General features: G+C 42.5%; 1 protein-coding gene across 1 annotated transcript in view; it reads left to right on the top strand.

The window, feature by feature from the left end:
* The window catches only part of EEPD1 (endonuclease/exonuclease/phosphatase family domain containing 1), an 85,364-nt gene that overhangs the window by 42,938 nt on the left and 20,380 nt on the right, over nucleotides 1-22,046 (top strand). Inside the window, exon 2 of the mRNA XM_007065886.4 lies at nucleotides 5,822-5,873. Coding sequence (XP_007065948.2) covers nucleotides 5,822-5,873 — 52 coding nt within the window. The remainder of the gene's footprint in view (nucleotides 1-5,821; nucleotides 5,874-22,046) is intronic.

Below are 22,046 nucleotides of genomic sequence, written 5' to 3'. Positions count from 1 at the left end.
CCTGGTGTAGAAAGCAGAAATGATTGGACAGAATCATTGCTCTTTACCAGACTTGCTCTGCAATCAGTGCAGTAGTAAGAAGTAGTCATTATTGGCTGTCCAATAAGTTACACTGTTCCAAGGTTACACTGAGGTTCGCTGCTTTAGAGGAATAAAAAGTGTGATATGTTCAGTGATGGCTGGATTGACATCCCTGGGGATTGATCATGCTCTGTGTATTCACAGAACTAGGGTGGTGCAAATAGCTATGGCACAGGTAGCAGAAACACAAGCTTCTTCATGCTGCCTTGACAGTGTGCCTCAAACCTCATTTCCCAGAACTATGTATCTACAGTCATACCTCCCAGCTCTACTCCTACTTACCAAGGAGCTATGTTCCCTTTCCTGAACTAGGCCCCAGTCCTGCAAGTACATAACCACGTGAATAACTTTAGATGAGTAGAGTTGTGAAGGCACTTAAGTGTTTGCAGGATTGGTGCTTTAGGCCAAGAATTTTTGAATTAAGTGCCTAAAATTGGGCTCCTAAGTCCACATGTAGGTGCCTGAATAAGTGACCTGATTTTCAAAAGCACTGAGCTCCCAGTGAGACACCACATTTCCAAGCTGAAGGTGGACAAAGAGCCAGAGGTAAATGTTGTTCTGGATTCCTTTTTTTAACTTGGAAGGAATAGAAGGAAATGGCTTATTAAAGAACTTCCCAGCTAATGGATTGTAGCCCACCCAGTGAGACAATATTAGGGTACATCTACACTACAATAAAAAACCCTCAGCACTGAGTCTCAGAGCCTAGGTCATTTGACTCTAGCTTGGGCTGTGGGGCCAAAAATTGCAGTGTAGATGTTCAAGCCTGGGTTGGAGTCTGGGTTCTGAGACCCACCCCACCTTGGGGTCTCAGAGCTTACATCAACACTTCAATTTTTAGCCCCATAATCCGAGCTCGAGTCAGCTGACCTGGGTGAGCCGCAGCCGTAGTGCGGGTCTTTTATTGCAGTGTAGACATAGCCTTAGCGGAAAACAGTGAGGTGCTGTGGAAAAGACTAGAAAACTGTGGTCTATTTAATTCTATAATAAAGATGCTTCGTGTTGGTCCTGGGCTGCTGAATAGAACGACTGCAGCCCTGTAAATCAGTTGGATGAAGGAAACTGATCCCTCTCGTCATGTAAACACTTTTTTGGTCTAACTGAGTACATTCCGTTTTAAATAAGAACACATGGCAGGTGGGAGGAATTCTAATGGGCTTTAGTATAGCAAGGAACGAGAATAGCGCTGTAGGAGAGTTAGCAATAACAGAGGGACCAGTAATGAGAGTGGCAGTTGTAATGATAGTTAGGCTCATCATCTCTCACTTCTAGCCATGGAAGGTCAAATTATCCACTGAACTCTACAAATAGCATTTTTACAAACGAACCTGTAAATAGGTAGAATCAGCAGCCATCTTAAGTATTCGTGTTGCCACTGATCAGAAATTAAATGCTTTATGAAGGTTACAAGCCGCTAGAGAAATAATGAAAGTAATTTACATATTAAGTATCTTGTGCTGCAGTATAAGCCAGGGAAAGGCAAATCCCTGTTTGCATTATCTGCAGCATGGATCTGAGTCTGATCTTTTTACTGAACCACTTTGTTTGTCTTCCTGATCACACTGAACTTCTAATGAACTTATGTACAGGCATTTCTCCATATGAACTGTCTCATGTTCTTCCTGTGCAAGCTTAGAATGTTAGTGTTTGGTCGCTCAGTGGTGCAGGGTGAGTAACTGGATAGGGAACCTTTAACTAGCCACTAAGCATGGAGTTCAAATCCAGAACAGATATATTGTGACACAGTTATTACTGTACTATGACAACTGCCTAGAGGCCTAGATGCAAGTTGATGGGTCTCAATCCATCACCCAGTGATGAATGTACACATCACTGGAGAAAAATCACTATCTAATTATTGCCCTGGATGACAGTCACCTCTGAGAGGCCAAGAGTTCAGTGGATACGGAGTTCACACTGCCTGTCCAGAGAGGTGGCTTCTCCAGTATTAAGATGTATTCATGGTGCTGGGTGGGGAGTGTTGTCCTGCCATTGCCCGTGTTGTACTTGTTCTGTGAATAAATAAAGAGCCGGGATGTCAGTACCAACTTCTTTCACAACCTTGCAATTCACAAGCACAATTTAAAAATTAAATAAATAAATAAATAGAATTAGGGACAAAAAATAAGAAAAACAAGAGGCAGTGGGACTGCACTGGTTTAAAAGTATTTTTTCTTGAAATGCATTCTTTGCTCAGTGCTTATTTGCTCAACTACGAGCTTTCTGATAAGTAGATTGAAAGGTTCTCTAATTTCAGCATTGTATTTTCCTTAAGTACCTCTGTCTGTTCTACTAGAATATTATTGTACAGAATACTCAGTAAATCATAGCAGATATCCAGATTCCTCCTACTCTTACAGCAGCAGTGCATTAGAGCTATACATTTTCTCTCATGTACTCCTTTGATAGAAGCATGTTAATGTGTGAACTGTCTTTATCAGGATGCTAGCCCTGTCTGTACTGATAGCAATAGACCTGGCAGACCTAAAAAGCATTGCCTGGAACTGTTTTATACTTCAATGTACCTGGTCATTATGAAATTTGGAGAGGTATGAAAGCTTGAAATACATGAAAGTGAGGGCACAGTTATATTTAGGGTTTAGAACAGAGGTGGGCAAACTACAGCCCGCGAGCCACATCTGGCTCCCAAGCTCCTGGCTGGAGAGGCTAGTCCCCGGCCCCTCCCCTGCTGTTCCCCCTCCCCTGCAACCACGCCACCACACGGGAAACGCTCATGCAGGGCAGCGCGGCAGCATCTCTGGCTCCGGCCTGGCAGCGCAGCTCCCAAACATGCTGCTCTGAGCGGCATGGTAAGGGGGCCGGGACCAGGGGGTTGGATAAGGGGAAGGGGGTTCTGGGGGGCAGTCAGGGGACAGGGAGCAGGGGGGTGGTTGGATAGGGGTTGGGGACCCGGGGGGGGGGCAGTCAGGGGAAGGGGAACAGGGGGCGGTTGGATAGGGCAAAGGTGGGGGGGGCAGTCAGGGAGCGGGAGGGGGATTAGATAGGGAGTGGGGTCCTGAGGTGGTGGTTAGGGGTGGAGGGTCCTGGGAGGGGACAGTCAGGGGACAAGGAGCGGGGGGGAGGGTTGGATGGGTCAGAGGTTCTGAGGGGGGGGCAGTCAGGGGGCGGGAAGTGGGAGGGGGCGGATAGGGGTGAGGGCCAGGCTGCTTGGGGAGGCACAGCCTTCCCTACCTGGCCCTCCATACAGTTTCACACCCTGATGTTGCACTTGGGCCAAAAAGTTTGCTCACCCCTGGTTTAGAACATGACAGTTCTTAGTGGAAGGAATGGAAATCTAGTAAAAAGGGCTTGATTTAACCTTGTGTCATTCGAGCTTCTGTTATAGGAGTGCTTTATATCTGTGTGTGTGTGTGTATATATATATATATATATATATATATATATATATAATTATACATAGTTAATAAATAAGATGCCAGTCAAGAATATGCAGCATAGTTCCAGGGGTTTGTAGGACAATAAAACTTCTTGTTGTACACTGCAAATGGCTTCCTCTGGCAGCTTTGTGCATCAGTTCCTAGCATGGTCTCAGAAGTAAATCAGTTTTTACGCCTTAAATACACTGTTGTGGCTGTCCAGAATCAGAGTCATTTCAGCAGTGACTGTGAGCAACATTCCCTGCTGCGATGCAAATACATGGGTATACTGGGGAAAAGTGGAGCTTCCTCAGGGTCACATGGACAACCTGGTCAGTGGCTGGCTGTAAGACTGGAAAGGAAGCATGGTAATCGGAGTGGCAATATCAGCATAATGCAGAACGCTGGTGGTGGAGAATATTTTTGTTCTGCCAGGAGACACACATTTCTGCTAGGTGGCATGGCTGAAGCTACTGATTTATTCCGTACTCTGGCTAGCCTTCAGTCCATGGAGCCTTGACTGTACGTTATACCCGATGTCTACTGGTGAAGCCCCATGAGCAGGAAAAAGGGCAAACAGTGCTTTTGACTTCTCCAATGACCTTGCTGGTACAGTGGGTGCAAAGTTTGCACCTGCTACCCAAACAGGTTTGAATCGAGTCCAAAATGTGAAATGGCCAGCGCGCTTTATAAGTAATGTGTATAAAACAGTACTTAGGGTTCCTTCGGAAGTGAGTTTGGTATAAAATGGGTTTTTGGACTTGAAGCTTGCAAAAAAAGGAGGGGGAAACGATACCTGATTCCTCACTATTATGCTCATTTTTTCACTTGGAAAGACACGGGAAACCACAGAGCCTTAGCTGCACCCGAGTTCCTACCAGTTTGATTAGAAATGCAGCTGAACTAAGGGTACTATGCGTACGATTTTTTTTCCGAAAAATCTCTAGTGTAGACAGGCCCTAGAGTGGCCAAGATTTCTACTTCGCTACAGGTAGGATAATGTCCCTACGTTAGGGTTGCCAGCTTTCTAATTGCACAAAACCAAACACCCTTGCCTGGCCCCGACCCTGCCCCCATCCACTCCATTCCCCCTCCCTCTGTCTCTCGCTCTTCCCCACCCCCACTCACTTGCTTATTTTCACCAGGCTGGGACGGGGGTTGGGGTGTGGGAGAAGGTGAGGGCTCTGGCTGGAGGTGCAGGCTCTGGGGTGGGGCCAGAAATGAGGGTTTCAGGGTGCAGCAGGGGGCTCCAGGCTGGGGCAGAGGGTTGGGGTGCTGGAGGGGGTGTTGGCTTTGGCTGGGGGTGCAGGCTTGGGTGGGGCCGGGAATGAGGGGTTTGGGGTGCAGGAGGGACTCAGGGCTTGAACAGGGGGTTGGAGTGCTAGAGGGGGTGTGGGCTGGGACTGAGGGGTTTGGAGTGCAGGAGGGAGCTCCGGTTGGGGCAGGGGTCTGGGGTGTGAGCTCTGGCTGGGGTGTGGGCTCTGGGGTGGGGCCGGGGGTGGGGTACGGGAGGGAGCTTGGGTGCGGGAGGGGATTCCGACCCAGGGCAGGGGGTTGGAGTGGGAAAATACAGAGAGACCTGGATTTTAACACACTGTTCCAGCTCCATTTCCTGCTAGACTGATGTTGAGCTAAGTTACTAGTCATTGTGGATGAGTCCAAATCGTTTTACATATAGTCCCATTGAAGTCATTGGCATAGGGTGAGCAAGATTTAGCCCTTTGTGGGCCAAGAAGAGATTTTTGTAATGGTGAGGGAATAAGGCTTTGAATAGAAAAGGGGTAAATCATATACTTCTTTCCAGGCAGTTTTCTTTAGGCTTGTGTGTGTGTAATTTGTTTCCCCCCCACCCCCCTTAATGTCTTGAGCCCAGTTCTGTTTTAAATATTGTAACTTTTGTAGAGTGTCCCAAATATCCAGTGATGGATACCATGGAAAACTGGTAAATTGTTGATATCTAAGAACAAAACTGGTTAAAGAGCAACTGCAGAGATGTAAGCATTTGGACAGAAAAACGACCGTTCTGTTAAATGCTTCTTCAGTGTTTGTTTTCAAAAGATCTTTCAGTGTTTTAAACTGTGCAAATGGGATGATCAGTGGACTACTCTTATAGGGCGAATTTGAATATGCTTACTAATTTAGGAACCAAAAAGTCTATGTAGGACAGCTAGATCAGATCAAGCAAAGCACGTAACAGTGCCTGTCCTTAATTTATTGTAGACTCCTGCATGCTGCGTCACGCAACAGGCATTTTAAACCTTCTGAAAGAAAAAAAATAGGGGCAAGATTTCAATCCTAGTATAACTGGTGCTTTGGAAATGTTTGCCATTAAATTATTCATTTTGTGTGTTTCTCTCTTACAGCATCAAGCTCTTGGCAGTGCAGGAGCTGGTCGATAGAGATGCTTTGGGAAAGGTATTTTTTTAACCTTTTATACAACAACAGTAAAATGTATTCAAGCTCAAATCTTTTAATGTCAGCAGGGTTTCCAAACTTCATGTGAAATCAAATAGCATAAAACATAAACAAGTAGGACTTCTTTTCAGCTTCACAATACATCGTGACAGAGGGACAACATTTGTTCTGGACTGATTTTATTCCCTGGAGGCTTTTGTACTTTATAGCAGGATTTGAAAAGAAATCTCTCTCTAATCTGTTTGTAGGAGCATTTCCAAAGCAACTTTCCTAGTAGCTAGGTGAAGTACATGGTTTGCAAGAAGAGTGAGGAATGTCCAAAGAGGTCAGGAAGGCCCTAATTCTGTGCTGTCTCCCTTTGGAACCTGAGGGGCGTGGCCAGGGGAAAAGTGGCTTTATGCAGTGGTAGGAGCACTGATGTAGAGAGAGATCCAGCAATTTGAATACTCAGAACAAGTCAACACAACATGGTGTTTAAGACAATGGCAGTTGCTGGCATCCAGTCTACACTAGTGATCCCAACAATGAAGCTGTACTGGTTGCAATGAAGGAAAATGTTTAGCATACATTTCCTATTGAAACAAGGCCAAGAATGTATCGCAAACAGGCCATTGAGATCTGAGTAAGCAGATTTAAGGAGCCCTACGCACCAGAGCCAGGCTTTTCATGTAAATCATAAAAATCATGTATTTATAATCACTCCAGCTTCAGATCTTTCAAAAATACTTATCTATTCCATGGAGAACCAGACATCCTATTTGTTGTCCACTCCATTTGCAGCTGCTATAGCCTGCCCTGCATTCATTTTGTATGATCAATATTCTAGAAATACTAGGAGATATAGAATGAACATGTGTAGAGAACTACCTCAGTCCTGAACAACAAGAACAACCCTTGGTATTGTGTGCAGAGGGCCAGCACAAGTTGTGTTTGTGTCTTGTGCTTTGTTTTTGGGTGAGTTTCACAAAGGGACTTATCCACACCTCTTTAAGTCAGTGGGAGTTGTTTCATTGGCTTCAGTAGACTAAGAGCAAGATTTTTGGTTAAGGGCATCAAATATCTGATCCTTCTTTCTTTTTATACACTCACCCACCCATTATATATATATATATATATATATATATATATATATATATATATATATATATATAACAAGCATTTGTTGTTGTGGTGGTGGTTTTGTTTCTGGTGGTGGATCTAATAGGGTTCCTCTTTGAGGGTCAGTGGACTTTTAATTCCACATGTATTTGGCAGACCTCTGTTTACCTTTTGGCAAAATGCCTCCTTAAACAAGGCCTTGCAAGAAAGGGTGATCTCAGTGTGGTCTGGCTGCCGGACAGACCATTGTTTGTAGCTTTGCAGGAAGCTCTTCATAAAAGCTTAACATAAGAAAAATGATGTTTCTAAATTGAGCTCTGTGACTATTTTATATCTGCTTTGATACTATGCCAGGCTTAAAGAATTAAAAAGGCCAATTTATCCCCCCTGGAAAATAACAGTGTTGTATTATATACATACAGAACATTCTGCACTCCCCATCCTTCTCTTTTTAATTTTATTTTTTTTTTAAGCACATGGGACTAGAACAGTGATCTCTGTGCTATCTACTTAGAGTTCATCTGTGGCATATGCAACTCATGTTGTCTTTTAAATTGCTATTTAATCTTATAGTGTTGTAGAAAGAAAACAAAATACTAAATATCTTTTACTAATCCATATACCTTAGATTTCTTTAATCTAGATTTCTTGGATGGGTTTTTTTAAACTAGCTGAGATCTTAAGAACAAAGGTGTTTTTTCCTTTAATACGTTTTCTGGCCTTTGTCACATCATCTTACTGGGTATTCATTAATATTATATTTTCTTTAACTTCAGTAGCCTAATTTTTCATTTCTTGATACAGAATCCTGTGTTGATGTTTAAAAGTTTCCTTAGAAGGGTGAGATATAATATACTTACGAAGGTTTTATGTGAACATCTGTGGAGGAGGAGAAGAAAGAGCTCCCCCTCCATCCTACAGAGATCTGTGTACATGCTTAAGTTTGCACACTGTGGAGTAGTCCCATTGAAGGCAAAGTCCCATGGAAGTGTGTAATGTTAAACATGTGCATAGATCTTTGCAGAATCAGGGCCTAGATATGGGAAAATAATGATTAGGCAATAACTATTAACAGGTTTTTGTGTCTTTTTTAAAAGATTATCTGGATTTTGGGGAGATGCTCATGAAAGTGAGGGACTGGCAGCACTGCCTTGACTCACAGAGCTGGGGTAAGAGTTAGCAGTTTCTCAGGCTATGAACATAGCACCTCCTTGATGGTAGTAGAATGAAAACAGCCTGTGATAGCCTGATTCAGTATGTCAGTTTTTGACACACACACCTTAAACACAAGAAAAAGAGCAAGATAAAGATCTAACTGTATATTTAAATTATTTACCTTTATACTTTGATTTTTCTAAAGCAAAAGTTGGTTGTTTTGTTTTTTGAAATCTCATCTTTAACTACTTATGTTTGTTTACTTTTTGCATTTTTCCCAGCTTGGACAATAAATAGATTGGTCAGTTTTACTTTCAAGTACTCACAGACTAGAACAATGCTGCAACATATGGGGCTTCATACAGTGTAAAGAAATATTTGTTTTTTGTTAAAAAACAAACAAATTTGTTATCATTAGAATTAAATAATAATAATGAAACATTACATTGTTCTGAGGTTTTGTAGAAGTTTAATTTTAGAAAAATCTAACCTTCTGGCCAAATTTGCCCTGAAGCCAAAAAAATCTGCCACAAGGGACTGCCCGAATTTTAAGGATTACTTGGGAACCCGGCCAGGAGGTGAAATTGTCTGGATTTAGCTAGAACAAATTGCTCTAGGCTAAGTATTGCAACCCTTACTCATGCTAGGTAGCAGTTATTTCACTTGACTTCAGTGGAACTGTGTGATGTTCCCCTCTGGTGTTATCTGGACCGGTGATCTACTAGGTCACTCCAATCCTTGACTCTGGGAGCCAGCCTTACCCTGCTCTGCTGTGAGAACCCCCACTCCTGGGCTGTTCACGCACAGCCTCTGGCATGTAAGCTGCTCCTTGGATTGTGCAGCCGAATGACACTAGCCAATATCTCCAGTCCCAGACACAATCCTAGGAACCTCTGTCTTGCAGTGTCCATGCCCGCTGGACGCTGCAAGCTTATATTCGTTCGTCAATTTAACAAGGAAATTGATATGTACCAGGCACGTTATCCCAAGGGGAGTCTCTGACACACTTCAAACCAAACGTACTGCTTCAGGTAGAATAAACAAACAGATTTATTAACTACAAAGATAGATTTTAAGTGATTATAAGTCAGAGCATAAAAGTTGGGTTTCATCAAATGAAATAAAGCAAAACACATTCAAAGCTGACCTTAACACTTTCAACGGCCGTACAAACTTAGATGCTTCTCACCACAGGCTGGCTGGTTGCCCTTCAGCCAGGCTTTCCCCTTTGATCAGCGCTTCAGTCACTTGGTGGTGATGTCTGTAGATGTAGGTGGAAGAGAGAGGAAGAGCATGGCAAACATATCTCCCTTTTATCATGTCCTTTCTTCCCTCTTGGCTTTGCCCTCCTCCATCAGAATCAGGTGAGCATTACCTCATCTCAGTCCCAAACTGACCAAAGGAAGGGGGGAGATGACTCACTCGAGAGTCCAACAGATCCTTTGTTGTTGCCTAGGCCAGTGTCCTTTGTTCCTGTGAGGCTGGAATGGGTTTGTCCCATACATGTCCTGATGAGGTGTGAACTGTCCCTCTGCTTCTGGAGAGTTTTGCCTGGGCTTGCTTAAAGCCATGAGGACACATTTTCAGCCTCATAACTATATACGTGAAATTACAACCTATAACATTACTACAACAACAATGCTCAGTACATCATGAGCCTTCTGAAGACACCCAACGTGACAAACTTTGCATTGGATACCACACAATCATATTATAAGGATGAACATTGGGGTGCAAAGGGTTCCCTCGCGGAACAGAGTGTTGACACAAGTAAGTGCTACTGAATGTGAGAGTTGTAAAATAGGACTCTAGGAGGAATATGGGCCGTAGCCTGCTCCCACTGAAGTCAGTAGAAGAATTCTTGTCCTTTTCAATGGAACAGGATTGGGTCATGTAAGAAGAGTGAGTCCTTAACCAAGAATTTCCCCCAGTGAGCCCGTATTACAACTCAAATCCAGACAGAGAAAGACTCCTAAGGTAAGCCCATTTGTTTTCCTTTTGGCTCCAGTCCATCAGAACACTTCAGCTCATTCTAACTTTAAGCATGTAAGTAGTCTCATTGACTTAAGTAGAATTCACATGCTTAAAGTTAAGCATGTGCTTAAGTGCTTTACTGGATCCTTAGTAAGTTGTAGCTATAAGAAGCATTTTGTCATATTGTAAACCTCCAAATCTGTCTGTTTTTCCCTTACTCGGCCTCAGCTTACCTCATCTGTCACAACAGTGCGGCTTATTTGGCAGTTTAAAGTGTAGAACTCACAGTCCTTTGTTTGAAAAGCACGGCTATCTTTTGTCCTAGGCAGTGACATATAGGGAAAGCATGCGATGATTGGGTGTGGTAGAAAGGATTTAGCAGCATGAATTTGTGATGGCTGCATTGCTCATAATATGCAAAGATTCTCAGAGGATTTGAACTTCAGATGCAACCCTGGAGGAGATTGGTTAGCTGGCAGAGTTGTTTAAAGGTATGTTATAAATCCAATGTATCACATAGCTCTGCAGTGTATCCCATGGATATCACCACCACATAGGCGTGGTGTGGGGGTGTGTACTATTTACCTTATCTAAATTTTAAACATTACAAAAGTAATTGTATAGAGTCCCTAATTAAAGATGAGAAACTCTTGGCCAGTTCACATTAAATAAATATAGGGAGAAAAAATATCCCCTCAAGGGAAATCTACTCCTTGTAGTTTAAGAAGAAGTCTGTTTAGGTAGTCAGAAAATAGAACTGCACAGCCAGCCAGGTGACATTCCAGCTCAGCTCCTGTTTTTATGTTCATATGTCCATGAGTGTTTAGCTATGCACAGCAAATATGCCAAAATTATTGTGCTCTGCTCATTGGTGCTTTGAAGCCAACAGAACGTGCAGGAAGAAATCTCTGTGGAACTTTTCTATCGCTACATAAAGCAAACAAACTTAACACACACGTTCTCATGATGGTGAAAAGACTAACCTACCCCTCCAAAAACAAAGATGCCACTTGTAAAAAAAAAAATAAAAAAAAATCTGGGCCAGATCCTCAGTTGGTATAAATTAGCTCAGCTCTGCACATCAGCTGACACTCTGGCCCTCTGTGTGTTAACAGTGAAATGCTGGTGTACTCTGTGTGTTAAAGATGGTTCAGAACTCCATTTTCCCAGTAAGACATGTTTTGCCACACTCACTGCAATGCACATCCACTTTATGCGGTTGACTGGAACATTCAAATCCTGCAGCAGACACAGTTATGTGGATTGTATGGTAGTTCCAAGGCCATACAGAAGCCCTTGCATAGTTTTTTAATTTATTTTCCCCCAATAAGAACATAGTTTAGGGCATGTGTACGTTATGGGACTGATCTAAACTGTCAGTCAACTGAAGTCAATAGAACTCCCATTAATTTCAGTGGACTTCGGATCAGGATTTAAATTAGATGACATTGGCATGTGGTTGTCGTCATTGCTGGTAATTGCTATGTGTTCTGTTTTTTTAAAAAAATCTTAAACAGCCTCTCTGGAGTCCAGTAATATCAATTTTGATCCTTTTATTTTGGTAAAATCATAAGATTATTACCAGTTCCTTATTCCTGATATTTTGCCAAATGTTTTCCCAGTTGGGTCTGAGATGTTAATGATGTTGTGGGCCTTGATCCCATTTTTCATTGAGATTTTGTAATCCTGTACTGTAGAATACCATACTTACTGTAGGCCATTCCTTCCCTATTTGTGTATTAGTATGCTTGCCTATCTGCTGATACACTGGATTGTGTGATAAAGGACTCTGATATTTACACTGCAGATATGTCAGGGTTGCCAGTTTCTTGTCAACTATTAAGAGTTTTACTTCTTAAGATAGTATTTTTTGTTCGGTAATCTTTTGAAAGTGTTACAGTCAACTGGAATGTATGGATGAGTTAGAAATGAATTGTCTGGCCTGGAATGAGTGATGTTCTTGAGGGGCTGACCCAGGCTGGAGTGAGAACTGGGTTAATGTACAGTGAAGTTCTTACTAGACTTAATATCCAATGGACTTGATAGCTGGGTTAAGTAGGTATGTGTCTGTTGTTCTCTAAATGTCAGCATCCTTTTTAATCTGACATTTTGTGCTGGGATGTGCATTGAAAGTGAAATGATAGAGATATTAATCTGGTAGGTCTCTTCCCTCCCCGCTCGCCCCCCCAGATCATATGAATGTGATAGGGCCGTTTCCATTCCCATAAAAAGAACATAATTATCTTGTTTTAAAACATGTAGCATTTATCTGCATTGATGACAATCCCAAAATGCAAGCAATTCATAGGATAGATGTTCATTTTTACCTATTTTCACCCTACTCAGCAGTAAGAAGACTATTTCGGGTCACCTTTGTGCACCTCTATTTTTATTGTGATGTGAAACAGTAGATGTTGGGATCAATATTTTGGACCTGCCCCGTAGGTGTGACCATTCCTGTTGATGCAGAAACCTGATATAGAACCACAGAGGCATCAGTGAAATACAGTGGGTGTGGTGTTGAGCAGGCTGGTTTATTTACTATAAGACAAATGTCAACTGCATAGCAACTGACATTAAATTCTGTTTGCTTGGTAGAGATGCCTTTAGGTATTGAGTGCTGCATTATTAGCATTGCCGGGTGTTCCAGGGAGAGATCCAAAGGATGGGAGAAAAGAGGCAACTCTGTTGCATTCCCCTTTCTAGCTGTACAATTATTATTGCTGTTTGGAGGGGATTTCAGGCGCTTCTAACATATTTTTAAAATACTGAGTTGTGAAGCGCTGTCGCTGCTGTTTCTGTGGTCTGCAAAATGTATTGATAGGCAGAGATGTTTAACAAAAAACTATTTTCAGTGTTCTTGATTCAATACAGTATTTTGTGCTGACATTATCTGCACTTACTTTGACAACCTCTGTTGAGTTATTAGAATGTCAGCGGGGGGGGGGGCTAGTCTACTTTTGAGTAGATTGAGACAGATCATGATTAAACACATTGTAATCACTGTGCTTTCTAAATCCCTTTCAGAGTAAAGCAGATTTGTGTGTGTGTGTGAATGGACTGTTAAGCAGAAAAGAGTTGTTCAGGTTTGAAATACAGCTCATGTTTCCTATTTGCATGTTTAAATACAGGCATGTCAGTTCTTGTGTACATGAATACTCCTGTAACCCAAGGGCTTACAATCCAGCAAGGGCCGGATTTGGTACATAGGGTTCCCTCTCAACAACGCAATGCAAAACCAGCTCGAGCCCCCACCCAGTGACCTGGGAAAATCTTACACACACCCCTGGGCGCCTCAAAGAGGCACTACTTCCCCTCTCGCAAGCACAGAGTCTTGGTGTAGCAGAAAATCTTTAATAACATGAGGTAAACAACATCAGCATTAAATTGGGAAAACACCACAACTAGGGTTCATAAACCAAACCATGAGCAAAGACCCACCCCAGCAAATTCAGCCATGTCCTTTCCCTTTGGTTCTTGAGTCCAGCAACCCAAAAATCACCCAAAGTCCCGAAAGTCCAACAACCCAAAAGTTTCTGTCCCTGGTCAGGGCAGGCCCAGAGTTCAAAAGTTTATCTGCAGAGTTTTACCTCCCAGCCTGGGTGGAAATGGGGGCGTGTTAAGCGGCACTTTACGTGGTCCAAGGCCGACTGCCCTGCCTCTCCATGGGGTTCTGCTGCAGCCTTCACCACAAGCCGCTCTGCTCCACCAGCCGTCCTGTGAACTGCTCTGCTCTGCAATATATCTTCAGGCCCCCCCACTACTTAACACAGCACTCAGTGATTTCAGCTCTTAGTAATTTCAGCTCTTTAGTGATTTCAGCTTGTAGTAGGGGAGCCTCAGTGCTGGTGTATTATTGGCCAAAAGTGAATTCAGCTCAGCAGCCTGTAATTAGAGTCCTAATGGACTCAAAATTAGCTCTTATATTCTATAGTGGAGAGAGGAGGAGGTGCAATTGGTGTTTCAGGCCCACACCACCTGGTACAAGTGCCTGTCTCCCCCCCCCCCCCCTCAATTCACTGGGTTTTGGAACCCATGTCCCTTGTCTAGCGAGTGTTGCTTAGTTGATGGTGAGTTCCTCCGTCATAAAACAGTTCCACTGTCCTTGATTCACATAATCAGGGTAACAACACTTTATTCTTCCTGCCCCAATAATAGAGAAACTGGGGATACCGCAGCAGCCGAAGTGACCATTTGGGCGGCTGTGGGCTCATGCTAGGCGGGGTGGGTGTGCCTATGCAAACAAGATCAGCCCCTGAAGTTCTTTTCCACAACTTGCCACAATTCACCACCAGAAGTCAGGGTAGAGCTCATCCTGACTCTGCTTACACTCCAATGTGTAGGAGTCTGTGTATGCGTGTTTATGTGCTGTGTGCGTATATATGTTGGGACAAACAGAACCTGGTATAATCTATCTACTGCCCTCATCATGATAGTATCTGGTCACCTCACAATTATTAATGAATTTATCCTTACAGCATCCCATGGGGTAGGGAAGAATTATTATCCTAATTTTATAGATGAGGAATGGAGATGCACAGAGATTAAATGACTTGCAAAAGGTCACCCTAGAAGTCTGGCTGGGTCAGGAATTGAATCCAGGTCTCCTGAGTCCAGTCCAGTGTTTTAAAAACAATTTTTTCCCTCATGGACGTAAGCTTTATTGACTCCAGCAGGAGGCGCCCCTGCTTAGACTAGGACTGAATTTAGGCCAGTACAGCATCCTCCTGTGCATATTTTTATGAACTGTTAATGGGAGTCCTGACTAATAAGGGCCACAGGACTGATGTGTTTGTCCCCCAACTCTATAACTGATAAATAATAGTATTTCAATTAACACAAATCAAGGGATGAGCCCCGGGTTAGTTAAGTAGTTGTAAATATTGACTGTGCTTAAAACTTTTTTTCTTTTTTTTTTTTTTCTTTTTTTTTTTGTTAATCTGTTTTAACATCTGAGTATTTGTGCTCTCTATAGTGATACAGGGAGGCAGCATGCTCTAGTGGTTTGAAAACAGGAGGAGGTGCTAAAAGACTTGGGAGCTTAATTCTGACTCTGACTCTGACTTACAATGTAACCTTTAACAGATCATTTTACCTCTCTGGCTGCTTCCCATTCTGTAATGTAGGGAGAATAATATTTAATGAGCCTATTTCACCAGAGGCATAATCACTCAGTGTTGCTGAAATGCTTTTAGATCATTAGCTGGAGGGCACTATATAATTGAGATGTATTATTTATTTATACTAGCACATTAATACCCATTGCCCTTTATACCACAGTTAAAAAGTATTGAAGAAATGTTTGCTAGATAAAGTGTGCTGCTATTTTGTGTCGAGGACCTGATTTTTTCTCCCACAGGAGTCAAGCTGACCCCGGAGAGTGTATTCCCCACACATCAAGGGGAGAATCGATCTTTTAGAATAATGCTAAAATTTAGCAAAAATTCTTACACATATATAACTTTAAAAACTTTAAGTAACAATTCCAGATGAGACTATGTAACAGTGTTCTTTAAAAGACCCAAAGCTTCTACGCACATATTAAATTTATACTTGAATCATTTTCTCTCATGGAGTAAGATGCTATTCAGTGTGAGTAAAGAAATCATAATCTGACCTTTAAGTATCTTTCACATCTTACTTTCTCATTGTCAGTTTAGGCCTGGGGACAAGAACATGAGAAATTATGATCTACATTATCAAAAATGGCCTGTGACAAAGTTGCAGACAATTTCCTGAGTTTCATACGTAAATATATTACTTCTTATATAAGTAAAATGCAACAGCTCTGAGTCAGTGCAGAAGAGAAGTGTAAATCCAAAGTGCTGGAGAGTGGTGAAGGCATTTCTGAATGGCGCCATACTTCGGCGGTCTTGCCAGCCTTTGCACTGAGAGAGAGTTTGCTTTGGATAAAACTTGTTGCCAGAGGCAATTGTCAAAGGTTCACCCTGCCCAAATTCAACTTATGTATAGGTTTGTTTTGTTTTTGCTGAAGGAGAAGGAACGGGCAAGGAGAGAATAGGCAGCTCCTCAGTATTACCCCTACATGTGTTGTTTTTCCCTCTCATCCTCTTCCCAGAGGGTGAAGCATGTGCAGTGGATTAAGTAATTCGGTAGAGTGGAGTGTTTTGATTGTGTGGGTGGATTTAGTTCTGGGGAGGGCAAACTACGGCCTGCATGCCGGATACGGCCTGTCTGGCCTGCGGGATTGCCAGCCCCATGACACAGCGGAGCTAAGGCAGGCTCCGTGCCTGCCCTGTCCCTGCGCCGCTCCCAGAAGTGGCTGTCATCACATCCCTGTGGTCCCTGGGAAAGGAGGGCGCAGAGGGCTCCGTGTGCTGCCCTCAACTGCAGGCACTGTCCCCCGTCTGACCCAGTATGACCACTCTTATGTTCTTGGTAATTTGACCAGGGCACAGATTCACAGCAGCCTTACTCTTGCATTCAGAATTGGCACCTTTGCGGGCCCATAGTTCCGTGAATCATTGGTCCAGTACTCATACGGAAGTGAGAATGCTTGCTTTTGAATCACCAGCACCACTTCGGAAAGCTGACAGGATCACAGCGCAACCTCTCACTCTTCTCTCCTTCCTCCACCATTTCTCCCACTGCCATATCTTTTCCCTTCCCTCTCCAGCACTCTTCAGGGTGCAGGGTGATTTAAAGCTACCTGGGAACCATAGGGGGCCTGCTTCTATCAGAAGACTTTATGGGGCCTGGCCAGCCCAGAGTTCAGAGCTGCTGCTCCTGGCAGAGGTCCTTATGCTGCCTCATGTCTTTCAGGGCTTCTCAGTGGGAGTGGTTATCTCTTTCACCCCCAGTTAGAACAGCTGATATGTAGTTAGCAACAGGGGGAAGCAATGCTGTGCATCTTGTGTAGGCATCTCTGTGCTCCATTGCAGAGAAGTAGGCAGATAAGCTAGTATGGGCAGTTCAGATAAAGTGACTGACAGTCCCCTAACATTCTATTATAATTGCTTCCTTTAAAAAGCTGTTGCAAATTTCCCCTCTCCCGCAGCACAGATGGGATGGTCCGAGAGGCACTGTGCGTATGGGTGCTCCCCATCGGGTGGTGCATCTCCATGCCACACCTTTCTCTGGTGTTTGTGCTAAATGCATGACCAAGCCTATTGTGACTGTAGTCTGGATTTGAGCCAAGCGTGCCACAGGTAAAATAAGCCCACAAAATTCCAGGTCAAGGAAGAACAAGAAACAGTAAACACATACTTGCTGTTGACCATATAGTTTTTCTTCAGAGGTGGTAGAAATAGTATATGGAGCCCTTATTCTGTCCTTTTTGGCTGACCTTATTGGAAAAGATAGTGGGAAAAGAGGCGAAGGCCAACAGCTCTATGCCTAGTTTTAGATTGTTATTTAGTCAGTTTTTTTTTTTAATTTACATAGCAGCAGGAGCCCCATAATATCAAGCTAAATCAGTATTTAGCTGTCTAAATGGATTAGTAATGTATTCACTCTGTATGGGGAGCCAGTGACCATTAGGACTGTTCAAACAGTATTTTGTGCGATTAAAGTACAGAAGGTCAGTTCTTTAAATGTAATCAGTGTTGGGGAAGGCAACAGAGGGAGAAGACAAATAACCCTGCCCTTTTCTTTTCCTCCTCATAAAAATATACTAGCAACTGTCTTCTGTGCCAGCAAAGAATCATTGTCAAATCAGGATTCTCTGCCTGAGAATTAAAGATGTGAAAAATATATATAATCAGAAAGGAGGGGATAATAATATGAAATTTGTGAGGAAACTGGTTTTCTTCATGTGTAGTGAAGTCTTTTGAAGGTAATAGATTAGAATATATTCTCCTGATAATAAGCACCCCAAAAGAAATAATGAAATGTGATGAAATCTGTTTCCATGACATTATGAAGTGTAACACAATGTATTGTAAATTGAGAAATCTGTGGAGGAATGCAGAAAAGGGTAAACATTTGTGATGTGGGAGAAAACTGTTGATTTGTATATTTTTCCTTTTTAGAGCAACTTTCCTGAAATTTGCTAAAATCAGATCAAAATGGTTTCCCTCTTCCCTTTAAGCTTTTTTCTTGTGTCTTGGTTACTGTAACATTTTATGTGGCAGTATAAATTTATCCCAGCCCTAGAAACACATCAGTACAATTTTAAAAAATCCTTCTTCAGATAAGTTTCTTTTTACAGCTTCTTTTTCCTTTCGGCTTGCTCAGTGAAGTGCTCATGGCAGTGGGAAGGTAAATAGATTCAGGGGAGACCAGATCATGGCAAATCGGTATAGCTATATTATTTTTCCCCTCACCATTGAACTGGAAACTAGTTCTTTTTTCATCTTGTACTTCAGAGGGAATTACTCCATTTGGCTTGCAAATTAGGGGCCAGATTCTGATAATGTGGTTGACCTTGAGTAGTCCTATTGATTCCTCAATGATTAAAGTACTACTGGAGGTGAGTAAGAGTATCAGAATCTAGCATTAAGGTCTTGATTCCGCTCCATTGAAGTCAATGGGAGTTTTGCAATTCATTTCAGTGGCAGCAAGAACAAGCTATAAGTGCACACGCGTGAGAGGTTGAGTGTCTTCCACTCCCATTGACTTCAGTTGCTCATTACATTGTAGAAACAAGCCTCAAAGGAATATCCCTGAACTTTAAGTTCCCTTTAACATCTATTGCATACTACGTGGTTTCATTGAGCAGTTTCAGAATAATAGTGGGAAATGGAGTGTATATATACCTTTGCTAAACATACAGTAGTTTGCTTTGTAGCAGGTTTGAATTTCTTCTTTATATTTGAAGCTATGTCCAGGTTGGCACATTTGTAATAAGTTTTCTGAATATTCTGCTGTGGTTTTATTGCTCTAACAATATTGCTAATCGGATCCCCCAAGCATTCATGTATTCTCTGGAAGAATATGCACAAAGAAATACAAAGAGAGATATTGTACTATAGTTTCTCTGAAGGCTAAAATGGTAGCAGATTAAAACTTTTCTTCCCTCTCCAGAAACTACAAACTATTTAATTTTGAGGTCATCATGTTCTTGCTACAGCCAACTAAATGAGTGGACCGTTTTATAACTATATGGAAAAGGTGACTGAATTCAAGGATTCATTTCTTTATAAGAACTCTGTGATTAAAAGATCGCATTATGATCATGAGGACTTTCCTTTTTTTCTGCTGTAACTAGATATTTAAGTAATCTTGTTATTTATGATTATACTGATTCTTTTATGCATAAATTAGATCAAAACATTGATTTATTTGAAAGTACTTCAAAAATGACTTGCAATATTTAGTAACTAACCTTCAGAGCCTCTATGAGCAAACAAAACTGTCTGCATTTATTGGAAACATGAAATTATGAACAGTGAAGTCATTTTTATCATGAGTTTTATTAGGTGGTTTTTCTTATAGTTCCAGCTTCTGGAGTCATGTAATTACATAGGTATGTCAGCTTTTATTTAAAAAAGAAAAGAAAAGTAAGCTTCTAGCCCTCATGGTTGTGGAAGAAAGCATGAAAATGTGAGTCCTAAAGGCCCCCAAAGCAGAAGGCAGCACATAAAACAACACATTTTTCTCATGATTTGGAGGGGAACAGGGGAGTGATTCATGTTTTTTGAATGCTTGGGGTTGGCAATACTATAAATAAGAGCATATAAATATGTACGGGAACCATGCCTTTCCTTTTCTCCCACTCCTCCTATTAAAACTCCAGAATTCTCTGTGATTTTCTGTTCGGGAGAGGAAGATTTCACTGCAACTCCCCTACAGCCGTGGTAGATGGGTGACTTCACTCTGGCAGTAATCTTGCATTGTTGTCCTTTTGTAGCTGATTACTGCCCAACCCTTGAATTCTAAAGGAATTTGTTCAGACCTCTTTCCTCATAGAATCATAGAATATCAGGGTTGGAAGGGACCTCAGGAGGTCATCTAGTCCAACCCCCTGCTCAAAGCAGGACCAATCCCCAATTTTTGCCCCAGATCCCTAAATGGCCCCCTCAAGGATTGAACTCACAACCCTGGGTTTAGCAGGCCAATGCTCAAACCACTGAGCTATCCCTCCCCCCCAATATGCTTCTCATATTGGACCTGATCCTGCATAATTTAAATCAATGGGAGCTTCACCATGGACTTCAGTGGGTGCAGCATCAAACTAATTTAGAGCAAAATTCATATATATTCTCCCTGTGTATATATATGTGGCTCTCCCATCAGGGAGCAGAACAGCGGTGTAGATCTCCAGCATGCACACAGGAGAGGAGAATTTTGCACCAAATCACAAACTGGTTGAGAAATACTATTCAGTCCATTTTCACCACAGATGGTTGATAGTTCTGTAGTTCCTTTGGCACTGGCACATAATGCTTACAGGGCATGATTGTATTATGTTTTCTCTTCATTGCTGCATATCACTGCCCTGCACCAAAGACATTGCACTTCTCTGTCTTTTTTTTGAAGATCTATAAGAAGATCTTCTTTACATAAATAATAATTTTGTTTAGAATGAAGCTAGGAAAACACAAATGAAAGGTCTGAACTGCTATCCCAAGACTCCCATGTTTAAAGGATGGACACCAGACTATTTTTGTAGACTGTAATCTCTTTTTAATCAAATCTTCAAAGATAAAATGTGTAATTTCCTGTCAGATATTACAAAGGAGGCTTCTGTGGAGTAATTGTGGTGAGTTTTTGCTCTGTGTTCCCATACCAATTAAAACTCACTATTCAGTTTTCCAAAACATCAACTGAAGGAAGAAAAGCAAATAATTTGGGATTTAAAAACCCTCAGATCTTTAAAGTTGATCAGGGTCAAGAACGCTCAGTTCATAAGTGGAAATAGGCTACTGTACAGTAAATAAGGATTGTACAGTAAAATAACAAAGGTGTACTATATGTTGCTTCATCAGTGAACACAGTGATTTTAGAATTCATGCAAGCACCCTAAATGAGTATTGCAGCAGCTGCAAGAGTGCTTCACATTCTGATCTGGTTCATTTTAACCAGTGCTCAGCACCTAGAAACTCTCCGGAACAACACTGCGATCCACAGAGCCTAAGTTAGTTCCTTAGACTCAACGAATACATACAACGAATGGGGAGAGAGAGATGCCTAAGAATGTGATCCACAAAAGCCGGCACACTAGGTGGGGAGCTGCCTAAGCTAGCCAGTTGGAGATGCCAACGAGAGGGTTGTGTCTTAAGCCCCACCCTTCTCACAGAGATAATCGCCTTTCTCTGTTAGCGATCCACAGATGGGAACCCCGCACCTGGAGTCCAGTGGCTGAGGTGCATAGGTCATTTTTTGTGAGAATGAGGTAGGCATCTGCCTCACACCACACCAAATGGCCAGAGGAGGAGGCAGTGATGACCATATAACGTTAGAGCACTCACTTGGGATGGGAAAGAGCCATGTTCGATTTTTCCCTCCTCTGGCCGGCAGGGAGAAAGGATTTGAACAGAGGGTTTCTTATCTCTCAGGAGAGTACTCAAGCCACCAAACTATGGGATGTTCTGCTGAGGGCTCCCTCAATCTCTGCTGTTGAAGCTGTTCCACCCTGGGTAGATGATGAGAGTCACTGAGGCAGAGAGAAAGAGAGTAAGACTGACACTGCAGCCCAGTGGTGAAGGCACCCACCTGGAAGATGGGAGTCTCAGGGTCCAGTCCCCCAACTCCAATGATTCTTTCATTATTTATCCACAGTAGAGCAGCTTCAGCAGGTAGAGACTGAGGGAGCCCCATGTAAGAATATCTCATAGTTCAGTGTTTGTGGCACTCTCCTGAGAGGTGGGAGACCCCTATTCTAATCCTTGCTCCCCACTAGGAAGAGTGCGGAATTGAACCTGGGTCTCCCACATCCCAGGTGAGCACTCTAGCCACTGGACTAAAAGTTTTAAGGTGGGTGCCATCACCTCCTCCTCCTGCCAGGTTTTGAATGAGACCCAATCTGGTAGGCTGCCTCTGAGC

This window comes from Chelonia mydas, chromosome 2 (assembly GCF_015237465.2).
Source record: "Chelonia mydas isolate rCheMyd1 chromosome 2, rCheMyd1.pri.v2, whole genome shotgun sequence".
In the NCBI taxonomy this organism is placed as follows: Eukaryota; Metazoa; Chordata; order Testudines; family Cheloniidae; genus Chelonia; species Chelonia mydas.
The sequence above is the reverse complement of the archived record's forward strand: the minus strand, read 5'-3'. Positions and strand labels throughout refer to the sequence as shown.